The following is a 19,045-nucleotide window of genomic DNA, read 5'->3' on the forward strand; positions in this document are numbered from 1 at the left end:
TTTTCACTTTTCATATAAAAACGTTTGATAACTCCCTCTGAAGAAACACTTTAGTACACTGATAATAGTACAACTTGAAACACTTTAGTACACTGATAATAGTACAACTTGATAGGATATCTCTATCAGGACAAACGCACATAACCATTTGAGCCAGCAAATCCACCTAGGAAACTATCCTATAGATACAGCTGGCAATGTACAAATTAGTATATACATAGTGAATAAATGTCAATTAGTTGAGAACTGATTATATAAACTAGGGTACATCGATATATTATAACACTACACAGTTTCAGTTTAATTTTTTTAAATTATGTACTGATATGGAAGAGATTCCAAGCTATAATGTAAAGTTAAAGTGGGCAGAGAACAGTGCATAATACAAAAATGCTTCACGCCTATAATCCTAGCACTCTGGGAGGGTGAGGCCGGCAGATCGTTTGAGCTCAGGAGTTCAAGACCAGCCTGAGCAAGAGAGAGACCCTGTCTCTACCAAAAACAGAAAAAATTAGCTGGGCATGGTGGCACATGCCTGTAGTCCCAGCTACTCTACTCAGGAGGCTGAGGCAGGAGGATCGCTTGAGCCCAGGAGTTTAAGGTTGCTGTGAGCAAGGCTGATGCCATGGTACTCTAGCACAGGCAACAGACCGAGACTCTGTCTCAAAAAAAGAACTGATATATACATCTGCTTATACATAACACCTTTGAAAAGATACACAAAAGCTAATACTGCATTTCATCAAACCTAAAATGCCATCAGTTGTAAGACGCACTATTATTTTATGCCCCAATAGGAACAGGTATCGCCAATTAAATCATGGCCATATTTTTCTTATTGGGTAGAATTGTTTTTCTTCCTCAAAGACTGCTTTTAGATTTAGATTCAAATATCATTTTAATCACATCTACGCTTACATAAAAAGGAAATGGTAAAATAACCTATTTTCAAAGAGGCAGATTCAGTATCTGTCTATTCTGAATCGTTTTCAACTCATTTGTTGATATAATGATCATCTTCTGTGTCATCAAGAGATTTCTTTTAAAATACTTCATTATCATATCTATGATTTTCTTGCAACCTGTGTAGTAGGGCAATCCTCTGCACATATCTCAGTATTAAGACTTACAGCTTTCAAAACATATCATTGCTTCATCTACTTTTAAACATCTTTTTTCTTAGATTCTGCTAAATAGTGCTTCTCACACTTCATCGTACACAAAAATCTTGATCGTTTAATATGCTCTTTTCTGATTCAGGAGTTTGGGGTGGAGGGTGGAGTGGGTAAGACCAAATACTGTGAATAGTAAAGGAGGATGTTGCTTTGCAAGGAAATATAAAATTGAGGTCATTCTCCAACAATGTGTATTTATTTATTTCACTGATGAAAAAATGTATGTAACACAGATCTATTTGACTGTGTTTTCTGCAGTCAGAATAAATGACAAGTTTTCATTTCAATGCTGAATCACAGTGTCACCTTTCTGAAGCCATTTTAAACAGCAACTAAACTTAACACCTGTGTTTACTAACAATGACTATAACTCAGCTAATTTTGCTATGACAAGTTCCCACACATGAAGGCAATGGTAACTACGCCTTGTAATATTCTGAAATTAAAAAAAATAAATAAATAAAAATTAAAAAAAACCCAACAAACTATTGCCTGCCTGACAATTTTAAGGCACTATCTATCTAACATGCATCCCAGTTTCTTTTAGAGATGTTAAAAAGTTTTTAAAACATGTGGCTTAAAATTGTTGGAATAATTAACTTTTGGCCCAGCACAGTGGCTCACGCCTGTAATCCTAGCACTCTGAGAGGCCGAGGTGGTCAAATCGCTCAAGGTCAGGAGTTCGAAACCAGCCTGAGCAAGAGCCAGACCCCGTCTCTACTAAAAAAAAAAAAAAAAGAAATTAATTGGCCAACTAAAAATATATAGAAAAAAATTAGCTGGGCATGGTGGCATATGCCTGTCTGTAGTCCCAGCTACTCGGGAGGCTGAGGCAGGAGGATCACTTGAGCCTGGGAGTTTGAGGTTGCTGTGAGCTAGGCTGATGCCACGTAGCTGGGGCAACAAGGAGACTCTGTCTCAAAAAAAAAAAAAATAAATAAATAAATAATTAACTTTTGTGACTTATATAGAAGGAAAATAGGTGGCTGGAATAGAAGATACATTTTTTCCCTGTATAACTTCCCTGCATTTTCAATTATTAAATGTATCAAATAAATGTATACTAGGTTATTAAAACCTATGCAGAAATATTAACTAATTCAACTGAGCTGCTTTTAGGCTTTTAAAAAATGCATAGCTGACACTCATATACATTAAACAATGATAGTATTTTTTAACATCTGAAATGAGGAGAACAGGTCAAATTATGTTATGAATGACACACTTTTTTTGAGATAGGATTTCCCTCTGTCACCCAGCCTAAAGTGTACTGACATGATCATAACTCACTGTAACCTCAAACTCCTGGGCTCAAGCGATCCTCCCACCTCATACTCCCATGAAGTACTACAGGTGCATGCTATCACACACAGCTTATTTTTTTATTTTTTGTAGACAGGGTTCTTGCTATGTTGCCCAGGCTGGTCTTGAACTCCTGGCCTCAAGCAATCCTTCCACCTCAGCCCCTCAAAGTGCTGGGATTACAGGCATGAGTCACTGCTCCTAGCCCACCAAAACATACTTCGATTCTGACACTGATGCTTAACGTCAATGATCTTCAGGGCAGAAATCAAAAAAGCTAATTTATCTTTCTCTCTCTAGTCTGCAGTGAGTAAATGCATGATTTTTGACAAAAAAAACCTTCAGAACAAAACAAAACAAAAACTACTAAGAGCATACCTTCCCTGATAAATAAAAAGACAACCCTGTACATTCTTAAACTAAATAAACTACAAATTTAAAATAGCACCTAACAAATCTGTACTGGGAAGCCATTTATCTCCCATTCCCTGTTCTTTATAAGAAAAAACAAACAAGGGAGGAGATCAAAATCATCTAAGGCTGAAATCCCCCTGTAATAATAACGCATCCAGCTATTTGAAATCTATGTAAACTTTTCTATTCGCAAGTCTTGTCATATTTTGAAAAACCCAGAATACTATTGTGCCAAACATTCGCTTAGTATATAAAGTTCTTCCGACATCAATAATTACTTTTCTTGACTACCTACTGTTTTAGTGTATGAAATGATACCATGAATATACTTGCCCACGTATCTTTGCAGACTTGTCTATTACATACTTATTTTACTGCCTATTGAACTATTACAATAGCTTACCTACTTTTTAGACACTCCTACTACAGTAAAATTTCCTTGAGAATATGAAGTATTTCTTTATCATCCTGATAAAAAAGCCTAGCACCATATCAAGGACATAAGCACTCAGTATCTCTAATTTCATATATGAACAATTTCACAGTCAAAACAGAACACCAGATCTACTGATTGTAAAGCAGTGCTTCCTGTTAAGCTGCTATGTGACACAACCAAGCTTCTGATAAACTCTGTTCTTTTTTACTGATATTGACCAAAATCTCCTGAACTTTCATATATAAACCAGAAGGCCATTTATCAACAGAGGTGTTCTTATTAGAGAAAAGTCACCAGAGTTCAATGTCAACATTCAAAAATTTGAAAAAAAAATTTATTCTGAGTATATAGGAACCTTTAACTTAAATTTAATTTCCACAGTTTTATTTTTTTCTCAAGTTATGATGATATTTAACTAGGTCCACATATATCCAAATCAACCATAGCAAATCAACTGAGGGCTACTATAATGATGCACAGTAATACACACCTAATCTCAGTTTTTCATTTATTCTGAAATTTACACTGATATTTCTTATAGCACATTTATGGGACCAATAGAGAAGAACATGAACATAAAATGCCAAAAGAAATACAAGAACAAACATGATCAAATGTTAACATCTATGCTTATTAAAAGAAGATCAAATTTAAAACACTAAGATTCCATTAGAAGATAAAAATACCAGTACTGGCAAAGTTTCAGTCAAACACACATACTTTTAGCTTCACCTATTGCTTGCCATACTTCACACTGGTACAACCAAAATGAATTACTATTACTACTAATAATAATGAGGAGGAGGAAAAGGGGAATTATAAATTATAAATAGACCAGAAACATGTAAAAATATGTCTGATATAATAAAAGCTGGAAGAGAGATATAGGAAGCATTTTAAAATGGGAGAAGACAGCAATGAAATTACCTAAGACAGGAAAATTAAAGAACTAGATTTTTAGAAATCTTTCCAACATTTTATTATAAAAATGCTTAAACATACAGGAAGACCAAATATCCGTATTTATAGTATCTAGATTCAACAACTGTTAACATTATCTATATCTGCACGCATGTGTTAAATTTATTAGTTTGCATACAGTCAAATTCTTGCCTTTCCTAGAATGTCATATAACCGGAATCATTCAGTACATAACCTTTTGAGGCTGGCTTCTTTCACCAAACCTTAAAGCGTCTGAGATGCATTCACACATGTATCAATTAAAAACTACATTTTAACTGATAAAAAGGTAATCTCTAGTTCAAAAGTCTTTTTAAAAGAATATTAGGTAGATCTTTTTGATTAATCTTTTTTATCAGTTACTACAGAGATAAAGTCACTTAAATGTAATTTTTTATATATCTCAGATATATTTATTGTCAATGAAGAAACAAGAATAGACTTTTATAGTATCTTAATCTTAGGGGCAGAAAACTATATGTTTAGGATTGTGTGACCTGAGTCAGGAAATCATTTAAAGCATTAATTATACTAAGTTTCTGTTCTATGGCTCTTTAAATTAATGAAGTACATTCCCCCTTTTAAAGATATAAGTTACCACATAACATAATCATTGTTAAATAAGCAAGGCAATATAATTCCTACCTGATCATCATCTTCTACAACCACCAGGGTTAATCTGTTCTTCTTGAAATCCAATCTGGTTATCTTAGGCCTACAATAATATGAGAGTAACAGCCAGATTACAAAGAAATGTCCTCTAAATAAAAAAACAATTTGTTTTTACTTCAAATACACATTTAATCATCTAACTTCTGAACTGAAAATTGACAGGAGGGTAAATGTAACTTGCACTGCCCACCAAAAACCCCTCTAATCTAAAAGACAATATAACAGAAAAAACACAGTATACATTTCAAAAGCAATACCTCTGACTAAGTTGAGACTGCACATAGATCAGATATTAAAAATATTAAGGAAAAAAGAAAATGAAGAAAGCTACGTATTTCATAGGCCCCAAGTACGAAGAGATTGGTTAGGCCTAGGTAAAGTTGTTTCAGTGTTAAAGTAGCAGCACAGGAACTGGATACAGGAAAGTTCACAAAGCTTTAAAGAAAGCATAAAGAAAAACACAGATTATGTTCTTCAACTCTACAGCAATTCTAGTTTGAGGAAATATATCTTAATAAATTTTTTTTAAACCTCATTTTATGGTCCACTTTCCAACTCTATCTTCCCACTTGTACTAAAATTCTAAACCACCTACTACATTTGAACTCTATACTTTCATAAATTGTGAATGTCAAAATATGACACTCCCACTGATTAATCTTTAATATAACTTATATAAAATAGCTGTGAAACATAATTTGTTTATATGAGCTTTACTAAATTAAGTAAATAAACCAGCAAATAAATATTAGGAAGAGGAAGAAAGGTGGAGATAGCACTTATCTATGCAACAAATACTTATCTATGCAATACTAGATAAGTGCAATCTATGCACTTATCTATGCAACAAATACTTACACAATACCTACTACATGCCAGGTACCCTTCTAAGTGTTTTACCAGTATTAATTCAATTCTCACAACAACCTTATGAAGAGGTACAGAAGGTGCTTTCTTTACCTCTCTACCTACAGAATTCTCAGGCCTGGAAGGAAGCTGAAAGTATCAAGGAATTAACACCCAAGAACTGGGAAACAAATGCCCCAGCTTCCTCACTCATCAAGGGACAACTGCAAAGGTGTTCTACTCAAATCTATCAGAGATTCTCTAGCCAGGGACACCTGGATGCAAAAATAAATGAAACATTGTCTTCAACTTTTTGAGGGAAATACTTTTCAACCTAAAATTCTATTCTCAGCCTAATTCTCAAGGAGTAAGAGAAGAATAAACCATTTTAAGGTAACCAAGGATTTGAACAATTTATCTCCCTTCTGTTAGGCAGTTACTTCAGGATATATATCAGGAGGGGAAAAAAAAAAAAAACAAAAAGAAAAAATCATGGGAAGTCAACATAGGATGCTCACTGAGGTAAACTGAAGTCCCAAGATAAGAGCTGGACAGCATCCTGAAGAGCAAACAGTTCCAACAGGAACAGAATAACTATTTAACACAACCCTTGGAAACTTGAAAGAACTTAAGGAGAAGACAAAGGCAGGTAATTTAAAGGGATGTGTGGGGTGTGTGACATGAGGAGCCAAGAGCTCTAAAAAAACAAAACGCTACACAGAAAGGAAATATAATACCAGTTGTGAGTTCAAGGATTTCAAGGCTGATCAAGAAAAAGCAGTGTTGCACAATGGGGGTTTACTGAACAGTGTTTGGACTGGGGTGCATGACAGGTGAGGTCATAGCAGGTGACTCTCTAGAGATAGCAGCTGCACGGCCAAAACCCAAAAGGGTAAGAAGGCAAAGGAACCTCCCGGAGAGAGGGGAATCTAAGAAGGTGCTATAAGTGTGTAGTGGATGGCATTCAGCAGCAAATGGGGAGTATCTGGGAAAGAGCTCAGAAAGGCAGCAATGGTTTGGGATCTTTCATACCTACAGAGTTTGTGTTATCTATGGTTTCACGGGATATATAAAGCAGACAGGGTCTAAATAGCTAAAAATATGCACATTAGGCTATATTTAAAGCAAATGGATAGGTAAGAATTTGAATTTAATGGCAGACGCTTTGGGCTAACAGTACTGGCCTGTTGTGAGATATAAACAGCTTAGGGCAGAATTATATATCTGTAACACTAGTACTCACCTAAGCTCTGGACTAACTCTGACATAGATGTAATAATGCAAACACTACTCCTGACTCTCAGCTTTTAAACACTAGACAAAACCCAAAGAACTAAATGATGGTTATGAAATCCAAGTAAAATCTATCCTTGATGTAAAAGTAAAAGGTAAATGTAATTTAAAAGTACAGATGATAAAAGTTGAAACAGAAAGAGGAGCACAGCTTAAAAGGAAGGATAGAAGTAATAATATCTTCCTCTCACACCTAGGGAGTAAAGAGGCTGTGGGATAAGAAATATTGAAAACAGTGACATAACTTCAGGAAGGAAGGGAATGTCCATATGAACATTTAATATATAAACATAATGTCTCTCACATAATAGGCATAGGTAAAAAAAGAAAAAACAAGAAGAAAAGGCATTAAATAATTAGCAAAATAAGAAAAAAAATAAACTGTTTATAATCAGACATATTTGGATATATCTTGAAACTAAGGGAAAATATAACTTGAAGAATTTTTTTAAATTGGCTCTGGAGAGTGGGAATAAGGATGAGTAAAAGTGTGACAGGAGAAAGATGCTTTTCATTTATAAGCTTTTCAAAACTATTTGATTTCCAAACTCTAGTTTATGTACTAACTTGATATAAATGATTTCACTCATTAAAAAAAACAACACAACAATAAGTATCTTTGACACTATCTCTTGCTTACCAAAAAAATAAACCAATTTTGGTCTCTCCTTCAAAAACAAGGACTCCTGTTGGAGTTAGTCCCAAACTATAGTCATTCCCATCTCTAGCCTAATTTAAGGAGAGAAAAATGTGTTAGTTGTATTTATTTACTTTTAAACGTGTTAGCATAAAACAGGTTTCACATTTTTATACATCTATTTAATTTTATTTTTGTCTTGAATTATATTAATTATATCCAGGCTAATATTAATAACAAGATGTTTCCAAGATATTTAGAATAACCAAAGTGACATTCTCATAAAAATTTGTGTATATATTTTTATTGCTAGTCATTGAAACACTGTACTTTTAAGTACGTCTTCACTAAAAGTGGGCAGTTATACTCCTACTACAAAGAAAGTTTTTCCAGATTTCTTCCCATACTCTTATCACGTAAATCACAAATTTTGGAAAAGATGGTCTTTCTGGGAAACTTGCAAGTTAAACTAGAAATAACTTAAATCACTACACAAGCTGTTCTATAGTTTACCAATGTCCTCTCAAGCTATAAATTTTCAACTTTGCTTCCTGAATTATTTTAACAGAGCTACTAGCTTAAGTGATGTAAGGTAATTTTAAATGGAAAGGATAAAAAATGGCTTAAAAGCTTTAAGAAAAACAAATAATAGCTCAAAAGGACTGAGGTAGCTTTTTGGGGACTTTAACTATTTCTCTTGTTTCTTATAATAAATCTTTCTGTGATATTCCAGTTATCTGTATTTAATCTTAACCCTTTAACCACAAATCCAAAGTACTAAGCGCTAGCTTGTATTAATACAAACTCCATACCCTTCTGCATACTGAAAAATCACATAGTCATGAGTCCCCAAGAAATAAATTCTTTAGAGAGCATCAAAACACAGTACTTACCTTGACCACATGCATGTCAACCCCATACATTTCTAGCCATTTGGCTTTATTCAGATAATTGGTTTCAGCTTGTGCTGGTGTCTGACCTCTGAAATTTAAAGTATGTTAAATACAATAATTATAAAACAAATTCTATATCAAGGTTAGAAATAGAAGAAAACGAGTATGAGATAACTACTGAATATGAAATAGCTATGTTAAAGCATGATCAAATGCCAAGTACCTGTACTCCTTCCACTTCTCAAAAATAGCCAGTTCCATCTCTTCAGTCTGGATGGGCACAAACCTGAACTCAGAGACAAGTTCAGGACTATGCTCGGCAAGATCATAGTCACCAAGTTCAGCTACAAACATAAGTTTCAAAAAGTTATATTTTGTAAAAACTAGTTTATTGTCTGCTGAATCCTTCTTCAAAACCCATTTTTATTAATTAAAATCGCTAAGAAGATTAGAAAGATTCTTTCTTAAACTACAGGAATTAATAAAACCCAGACAATTCCCAAAACTAAAGCTAGCTTAGACTTATGACTTATTAGTCCACACATATAAATCACCTTAATTGCTGGTGGTATATTTTTAATTAAATGTTTTTCTCTTAATGTAGTTACACCTTAGTGCTTAGCTTTTTAAAACCACTTTCTAGACTTCCATAGAGAAATACCTTTTGATCTTATAAGAAATAAATGAAAAAATTTAGCAATCCTTAAAAGATAATTAGCTGGCATCTATTAAGAATATAACTAATATGCACAGAACATGACACCATATACCACTACAAGATATAGTCCTTGTCTTCCTAAAATTTAAAATCATTAAGCCTAAAATAACTGAAATAACTTTTAAAAATCAGGGGAAAAGGGAGCATGAAAAGAACTGACAACACACAAACATTTATATATTCATTTGTGGTCATCTCTTTTTTTTTTTTTTTTTTTGAAAGAGTCTCACTCTGTTGCCCGGGCTAGAGTGCCATGGCATCAGCCTAGCTCACGGCAAACCTCAAACTCCTGGGATTGGGCGATCCTCCTGCCTCAGCCTCCCAAGTGGCTGGGACTACAGGCATGCACCACCATGTCCGGCTAATTTTTTCTATTTTTTAGTATAGACAGGGTCTCGTTCTTGCTCAGTCAGGCCTGTCTCGAACTTTTGAGCTCAAAGGATCCGCCCACCTCGCCCACCTCGGCCTCCCAGAGTGCTAGGATTACAGGCGTGAGCCACCACACCCGGCCCCATTTGTGGTTATCTCTAAACTAACTGTGGGTTTGGGGAGAAAAAGGCAAAAAAAAAATTCCAATTTTCTATACTTTTGAAATTTTTTCCTTTAAAAGAATATCTTACTTGTATTAAAATATTTCCATTTCGCCGGGCGCGGTGGCTCACGCCTGTAATCCTAGCTCTTGGGAGGCCGAGGCGGGCGGATTGCTCAAGGTCAGGAGTTCAAAACCAGCCTGAGCAAGAGCGAGACCCCGTCTCTACTATAAATAGAAAGAAATTAATTGGCCAACTGATATATATATATAAAAAAATTAGCCAGGCATGGTGGCGCATGCCTGTAGTCCCAGCTACTCAGGAGGCTGAGGCAGAAGGATCGCTCGAGCCCAGGAGTTTGAGGTTGCTGTGAGCTAGGCTGCCGCCACGGCACTCACTCTAGCCTGGACAACAAAGCGAGACTCTGTCTCAAAAAAAAAAAAAAAAAAAAAATATTTCCATTTCGATAAAAAAGAATCCAGTTGAGGACAGAAAAAATACATGAGAACCACCTTGAGATAACAAATAACAATGGTAATCACTCATTATTTATTGAGCACCCACTCTACACACATCATTTAACTTAATAGCAACCTTAGAAAATACATATTATCACACCCCATTGCCCTCTTAGCACAACCGGTAGTACATCAGTCTCATATTATCATACCCACTTTATTACTGAAGAAATTAATCTTTTGTCTGGACAGCAGTGTCTTTAAGGAGCACCCAGCCAGACAACTAGCCTGGACAATGTAGCCAGATCTCATCTCTACAAAAACATTTTAAAAACTAGCCAGGCATGGTGGCATGCACCTGTAGTCCCAGCTACTCAGGAGGTTGGGGCAGTAGGATAGCTGAGCCCACGAATTTGAGGCTATAGTGAACTATTTATTATATTATTGGGCCACTGCACCCCAGCCTGGACGACAGAGCAAGACTCTGTCTCTGTTTAAAAAAAAAAAAAAAAAAAAAAAAAGCACACCAAACTAAATCGGCTACATAATGTTGTTCAGAATATATATTAAAATGATAAAGAAAAATTGGGTTTGAAGTTGTGAAAAAGCTAATAAGAAAAATTATTCGGATAAAGTATCATAAATGACCAACAGGGAGCTCATTTTAATGAAGACAGGAATAATCAATCACTTTAGCAAATTTTTTCTTAAGGACCTTAACAATTAGTAGGATTTGGTAAACTATCAGACATCGGACAAAGGGATGCAGAAAAATAGTGGTGCCATGGATGGAAGAAAAAGTAGGAAAGAGTTTTTACTTGGAAACAGATTTAAGTGGGATTAAGAGAAAATAGAACAGAGTCACATGTATGAACCAAACAATAAGTATTATTGAGCACTACCATTAAGTTAACCTTTTGTTAAAATACACAAAAATATGTAAGTCCTATCTCCAAGAAGTATATACTTCTGTTGTCATGAAACACAATGAGGCACAGACAGAACATGAAATAGTAAGTGGTGTAACACAGATATTAAAAATGATAGCTTTTTAGTATATCTGAGAGGTTATAGAATTAGTGTCACAGAGGAAATAATATTATCTATACAATGGCAAATAAATACTACTAATCTTAGAGGGATTGGGAGTAAATATGAAATCACAAAAAATCCATAAAATTATTAATGTCTTGGTAATCATTAAATATGATTTTTATTTATTCTAGTTTTCTTTCATAGTGTCAATTTTTTAAAAATTCCTAAGTTTAACAGTATTTGTTCAATGTTATAAGGTACAAGAGTGAGTTTTTCATTAATTTCATTTATTAGAAAACACTTTAAAATGACCATCAGGAACTCTTAATTATGCTCCAATAATTCCCTCATGTATTCATTTTTAAGACTAAAGAAAGCATACGATATGGCTTCAGCAACAATTTACTCATATATTATGCATTTAAAAAAAAATAAGCTGAGGGCCCGACCATAACATTTACTGAATTATCAGGTAGACTGTAATTTTTGTTTGAAAATGCTATAGATGGAAAGAAAGCAACTAAACGAAAGGGAAGAAAAAGAAGGCAATGCTCTAAAACAAGTCAGAGTTGGATATTGACACAAAGTTAACACAAAAACAATGTTGTTTCTTTTCTTCCACATCATTTGAATCTTTTGAAATTCTTTAGCTAAAAAGACACAAAAAAGGATTATACTTTAGTCTTAACAGTAAGGGTGAGAACTGCTTACCCTGCAGATTATAAGCTGCCAGCTGCACTGCTGTATCAAAGGGACATTCTAATCTGGGACCAAAATACAAATTTGTTAGACAAGTCAATTTCATAACCTTCATTTTAAGATAAATGAAAATACATGCTTTATGTTGCCCATTTCTTTCTTATAACTATAAACTTGTTTTCAAAATTCTTCAACCACCAAACAAAATGTACAGTTTACCTTAAATAATACTCACTTTCCACTGAGAATATCTTGTTTTAACTGAAGAACAAATAAATACCTAAGAAAAATAAGACATAATTTTACTTAAACAATCTACTGTGAAAAAATAATCTTACCCTTCTAATTTGAGAATTTTCTTAATTATAAAATTTTACCCACAATGAAGTATATAAAGGAAAAATAATAGCAAAAAAAGGGCAATAGGCATCAGGAGGATGGAAGCATAACCAGCAAGGAATAGCAAGCCACAGAGTGTATACAGCACATCAATCTTAGAGAAAATGTTTAAAGAAAATTGTTGAAAAAGAGCTCTGCCATCTAATTTAACTTTACTCTGACAACACATCCATCTCTCAGGTGAAGGGATACAGGCATGGATAAAACTATGGGCAATAGCTCCAATCTCATCGTCAGGGTGTTCAAAAGGAAACCCTTCTGAAAAGACTCCAAAAACTCAACCTTTTCAGTTAATAAATAATATGTGCACATGGAGTCATGGATGTATAATAGAGTCCAGTGAAGAAATATCAAAGAGGTAGGATAAAAATAAAAATAAGTGCACAGAGAGTAATGTTTATTCAAAACTATTCAAACGAAACAAGGAGCTAATGTATTTCATTAATCAATGGCATTTCAATGAGTCACAAAAGTCAGGAGCCAACTTGAATAAACTCCCATAAGCCAAAGATTACTGTGAACATCAATAAACATAATATTCCAATTTACTAAAACACATCAATCCTGTTTAAAATCTATGAGTTGATAGCAATACTTAAAAAAAGAATTCAGTAGTCACCTTTGGAGGATGTTAGGGAACCAACTCTATTTTGAAAACCGATAAAGGAAAAGTTACACTTAAAACACTGTCCCAGAATAAAATTCTATTATCTGAAGTCTTGTTACCAGGGGCAAGGAATCCATTTCATTAGTTGTCTATAAATTAGAAACAATTCTAAAGAGAATCCTCCAAAACTACCAAAATACTCCTGCACAACTCTAAATAGTGTTCTTACCGGGTTAGCTCTTCACGAAGATTATTTGGTTCTGAAGAATAAAACTTAACTCGAAGATGCAGACAATAGGGTGAACCAACTGCCATTAGGGGGGAAAAAAGCTTTTATTAAAATATTTAAATAGCAATAATTTTCACCCAGTAATCTGTCAACAATCTACTGGAATGAGATAGAAGATAACAAGTTATTGTAGCGTCATTTCAAGTTAGATTACAGGCTTATACCTGACACAAAAAGATCAGTAGGCCTTTTTGAAATGTACCAACCATCATATAATACTATGACAATCATCTCTCATGCCAACAATAGATAGCTCTAGATTAACTCTAACAGTTCAGGGCCAAATGCATCAAATAAAAGTTTTGACTGTGTAATCTAAAAGCCCTGAAAACTTGCTGAGCTGTATTTCTTAAGAGCACTGAGGGCCGGGCATGGTGGCTCACGCCTATAATCCTAGCACTCTGGAGAGCCGAGGCGGGCAGATTGCTCGAGGTCAGGAGTTCGAAACCAGCCTGAGCAAGACCGAGACCCCATCTCTACTAAAAATAGAAACAAATTAATTGGCCAACTAAAAATATATAGAAAAAATTAGCTGGGCATGGTGGTACATGCCTATAGTCCCAGCTACTCAGGAGGCTGAGGCCGTAGGATCACTTGAGCCCAGGAGTTTGAGGTTGCTGTGAGCTAGGCTGATGCCATGGCATTCACTCTAGCCTGGGCAACAGATTGAGACTCTGTCTCAAAAAAAAAAAAAAGCACTGAGGAATGCCTGTTACTAATTGCTCATAGTGAATCTTCCCACACACTTTCAAATTCACTTCAGCAAGTTAACTAACCTCTATATTTTCAGTGGTCCCATTATTTTGTAAAGACAAGAGCTGAGGTAGCCTGAAAACTGATAGTACAGAGGACAAGCTGGATTAGGGACTGGAAACTAGTTTCCCCCAACTACTGCTAGGAATACTACTGACATTTTATGTGAATTGTTTCATTTCATTATCCTTAATTTTAAAATATTACAGTCTCATAATATTTTCTATAGCAGGGTAGATGCCAAACATAGCCAAAGAGGAAAATTCCAACAAAGTCAACCCATTTGTAAGCTGCAAGACTTTCTCCTGGAAACTTAAATCCCAAGGCACTTGAATCTAGATTAGTATCAAACCTATATAACTTGGGCAGTGGGTCAATAACATCAGAATAAAATGATTTTTAGAAAATACAGATACTAAAAAATTCCTCTGAAATATGATTTCTTATGCCCTTACCAAAGTTTCTAATATATTCAATTTCCTTTTATTCACAAATAATTTTTCAACACTTACTTTTTACTTGCTTTTTGATGCTTTTTGTACCATCCAACCAATGCTAAAAACAAAAACAAAAATTCAGTGATTAAGTAGATAACAGAACTTTAAATTTTTAATTATTATACTAAAAGTTACTTTTCATCATGTCTTTGTTAATAACCACAAGGAAATAGTTCACAAAAGAAAAATAAAAGAAAGAGAAGTTATTTGTCCAATATCCACAGCAAGCTTATGACACATGTAAACAAAAATCTGATAGGTGATTTCTTAAAACATTTCTTCTGCTCCTTCAGTAACAAGGTTGATATTCTAAATTTTGGCCTTAGTTTTCTCCTCAATGACTCTTTCAAAACTCTTAATATTAGAGCGAAAAGTACCCTCATATTATTCTGATTCATTTTTATAATAAAAATGTAAAATTAGCAGATCAACTAAAAATTACGTGAAATAACAATGTCATCTAAATTTTACAAAACAGATACTACTCAGTCACAAGTAGTACTCTTTGAAAGAGCCTCCAGGGTAAAAATTAGATTTTTCTCATAATCAAGGCCCTACCTAAATAAACCAATCTTTGCTCCTTTGCTTTACAAATAAAAAATGTTAACATTTTGACTATGAGACTTCTGGTTTCAAGAGTAATATTAATAGCCTTTTGATTTATGTAACCTCTTCACTCTGAAATGTCTATGACACAAACAGACTTAAAAACCACTTCCAGATACTTTTTCTTTTTTTTTTTCCCCAACCATTCTGCTCTTTTTTTTTTCATGAATCTCACATATACACAGAGGGGCATGCACATCAGTCGTCACATTTATCTCAATATACAGTGAGAGAAGAAATGTAGTAGCTCTTGAGTTTAGTGCAAATGTAAGAACTTACTCCGAGAGAGGTGACCAGCAGCAGAAGAGGTAATGAAGGACTGATTGGAGCTACTTTGATCACCTCTCTGGGGCTGGGTTCCTAATCTGCAAAGTGGGGCAACTGTCCTAAAATCACAATTCCAGATACTTTCACAGATAAATCACTCCTAGCTCACTTTTCATTATTAATCCCTTTATACTACACCAGGTCCTAACACTGACAGGATGCATTCGGCCAACTAAGATGTACATGACTGTGTTCTCTCCAGCATGCTTTCAATTCCAAGCACAAAAGAAGTGCTCATGTGCTAACTAGTTCACAGAGCCAAGGAATCCAGTTTCAGAAATCCAGATAGGCAAAGACTGAGTAAACAAGGCTGCATTGTTAGCAGACTTGTAGCTGTTCACTTTCCTTGCCAATTATTTGCCTGGCCTCTTCTCTCCATTCTCTCCCAAGACCCAAAAGTAAAACTCACAGAACTACCACTGTGCCAGCAGAGTACCTTTCCATATTGAAATAAGATGCTAGCAAACATTTCAAAAGACAACTAAATACTGCGCAATGTTTTCTCTAGATTCCAAATGTGTAGGTTACTTTGCCATCTCTTGTCTTTTAATAAATTCAGTTGTACATCTACTTTTAAGCATATTTCAATCACTCTGTTGCCCTGGCTAGATGGAGTGCTGTGGCGTCAGCCTAGCTCACAGCAACCTCAAACTCCTGAGCTCAAGCAATCCTTCTGCCTCAGCTTCCCGAGTAGCTGGGACTACAGGCAGGCGCCACCATGCCCGGCTAATTTTTTCTATATATTTTTGGTTGGCCCATTAATTTCTTTCTACTTTTAGTAGAGACGGGGGTCTCACTCTTGCTCAGGCTGGTTTTAAACTACTGACCTTGAGCGATCCACCCGCCTCAGCCTCCCAGAGTGCTGGGATTACAGGGCTGAGCCACCACGCCCGGCTGCAAATGTTGTTTTAAATACATCTCCAGGCCGGGCGTGGTGGCTCACGCCTGTATTCCTAGCACTTTGGGAGACCAAGGAAGGCGGATTGCTCAAGGTCAGGAGTTCGAAACCAGCCTGAGCGAGACCCCGTCTCTACCAAAAATAGAAATAAATTAATTGACCAACTAAAAATATATATACAAAATGATAAGAAAAAAAAATAAAATAAAAATAAAAATATATATACAAAAAATTAGCCGGGCATGGTGGCGCATGCCTGTAGTCCCAGCTACTCGGGAGGCTGAGGCAGTAGGATCGCTGAGCCCCGGAGATTGAGGTTGCTGTGAGCCAGGCTGACACCACGGCACTCACTCTAGCCTGGGCAACAAAGTGAGACTCTGTCTCAAAAAAAAAACAACAAAAAAAACACATCTCCATTAACAGAACACTAGGCCTGACAGTAGACAGAACATGATCCAATCTACTAGTGAAAAAGACTTCAACCTAGGACAGCAAATGGTCCATCCATCCTTGCCCAGCCCAGAAACCCAATATCCAAAAATCCCAGACTTAACTGACCTAAATACCTATTATAACTTCATGCCAAGCCTATACTGCCTATGAGATGAAACTAGTTTTCATGCCCCAGATTGTTTTTCCCCCAGAACCATGGACCTGGGAGTTGTCCTATCTGCTATGTCTGGTTACCTGGGCACTGTCTCATGTAACCATGGTTAAGGAGACTCTCAGACACCATAATAAGTGCATATGAGCCCAACCATCCCAGGAGGCAATTTAACTAAACAGTAGCTAATGCGTCAAAAATAAGTATTCATCTTCAACCCAACAATTCTACATCTAGAAATAATTAGCGATGTGTGTAGATTTATCTACAAGGAATTACATCAAAGAAAGTTACAATAATCTATATATCTAACAATAATAAATTGGTTAAAACAGTATTTCAGTATGACAGAGCACCGTAAAACTATTATAAAGAATGAAAGCATGTGGCTCACGCCTGTAATCCTAGCTCTTGGGAGGCCGAGGCGGGCGGATTGCTCAAGGTCAGGAGTTCAAAACCAGCCTGAGCGAGACCCCGTCTCTACTATAAATAGAAAGAAATTAATTGGCCAACTGATATATATATATAAAATTAGCCGGGCATGGTGGCGCATGCCTGTAGTCCCAGCTACCCGGGAGGCTGAGGCAGAAGGATCACTCGAGCCCAGGAGTTTGAGGTTGCTGTGAGCTAGGTTGACGCCACGGCACTCACTCTAGCCTGGGCAACAAAGCGAGACTCTGTCTCAAAAAAAAAAAAAAAAAAAAAAAAAAAAGAATGAAAGCAAATAGTTAAGAATCTGGAAGATTATTTATAATACATTGCTAAATTTTAAAGGACAGGTTTAAAAATATTATAAATTGTTTTCTCAAAATATACAAATTTGTACATACAAATACATATTTTCTTTCAGACTGAGATAATGTCTAACAAAATAGTAACAGATGTTATATCTATGTTGATTGAGGTTTCTGGAGACTCTTTTCTTCTTAGTGTTTTCCTATATTTTCCATTTACTCTACAATGAACCCATATGACTTAAAACAATAATGATGGACACACCCCTATTTTAATATTATATAGGTAATATATTTATATGGTTTTTCGTAATATTAAAATGTATATGGTCAACCATCCCACCTAATCCATGCCCTCCATATACCCACCACTATACCATATCTGATCTACCCCTCCTTCCCCCAAGATGTTATTATAGTTTCTCTTGATTCTTTCCAGAGTTTCTTCAAACAGTGAAGAGGAAAAATTTTTAATTGTGTGTGAATGTGTATGCACATGTGAGTAGAGTGAAGAACATTAACAATGGAATGAAAATCAATATGCTAATTGCAAACTTTGACAGAATATAAGGAAACATCAATATAAGATAGACCACTTACTATTTCAAGAACAATCTAAAGTCTCTCTCAGTTATACCTTAAATTTCTGCCTGTTCCAAACTGTCTAGGACTAGTCTCATAAATACACCTTTCTACTCTAATTTGTACCCTACTATCCTACTAAGAAGCACATTAAACACAAAATCATCCCAGTGAGAAAAAAACCAAAAACAGCATTGTCTTCCAAGCAGCCAGGCATTTTAGTCTCTTTCCTACCTGTATGCAATAGTTTCTAATATCGGTAGTCCTTTAAGACAACACAAAACTCAGACAAAGTCACAAACACATTTTAAAGTGAGATTTAAGAGCTGGGGGAGTTCTGGGTGACATTCTTCTGGGAAAGGTCTGAAGACATGTTTGCATATTCTCAAGTCTGTTTTCTTTCATCTCCTCCACATTCCAAGACCAGGGACTGGAAAATTCAGAGCTCAGAGACAGGCACTGATAACATTTTCCTTGAATCGGGGTCATTAGGAGTTGAGTTTAACTTACATTAGAAAATAAAGATGAGAGCATGCAGATATAGATTCTTGGGGACTAAGTGTGAAACAAATAAGATTCCCTTTCCTCATTATACCTTAAAAAGGAAACAAACTCCTTTTTTATTTCCTGCTTTTAATGTTTAGTTGATGAACAGGTATCAAAGGATGCAAAAAGCCATGT

The 19,045-nt window shown here is 35.4% G+C and overlaps 1 protein-coding gene across 3 annotated transcripts in view; it reads right to left on the minus strand.

Annotated features, from left to right (window-relative positions):
- Window positions 1–19,045, minus strand: part of EPB41L5 (erythrocyte membrane protein band 4.1 like 5) — a 115,121-nt gene that overhangs the window by 64,901 nt on the left and 31,175 nt on the right. For all 3 annotated transcript variants that reach the window (XM_012749757.2, XM_012749755.2, XM_012749758.2), the window contains exons 4-11: window positions 14,629–14,671; window positions 13,304–13,382; window positions 12,304–12,348; window positions 12,081–12,133; window positions 8,852–8,972; window positions 8,629–8,716; window positions 7,739–7,827; window positions 4,933–5,002 (exon numbers count right to left, since the gene is read on the minus strand). In XM_012749757.2, coding sequence (XP_012605211.1) covers window positions 4,933–5,002; window positions 7,739–7,827; window positions 8,629–8,716; window positions 8,852–8,972; window positions 12,081–12,133; window positions 12,304–12,348; window positions 13,304–13,382; window positions 14,629–14,671 — 588 coding nt within the window. The remainder of the gene's footprint in view (window positions 1–4,932; window positions 5,003–7,738; window positions 7,828–8,628; window positions 8,717–8,851; window positions 8,973–12,080; window positions 12,134–12,303; window positions 12,349–13,303; window positions 13,383–14,628; window positions 14,672–19,045) is intronic.

The sequence above is a fragment of the Microcebus murinus genome, chromosome 8 (assembly GCF_040939455.1).
Source record: "Microcebus murinus isolate Inina chromosome 8, M.murinus_Inina_mat1.0, whole genome shotgun sequence".
Taxonomy (NCBI): domain Eukaryota; kingdom Metazoa; phylum Chordata; class Mammalia; order Primates; family Cheirogaleidae; genus Microcebus; species Microcebus murinus.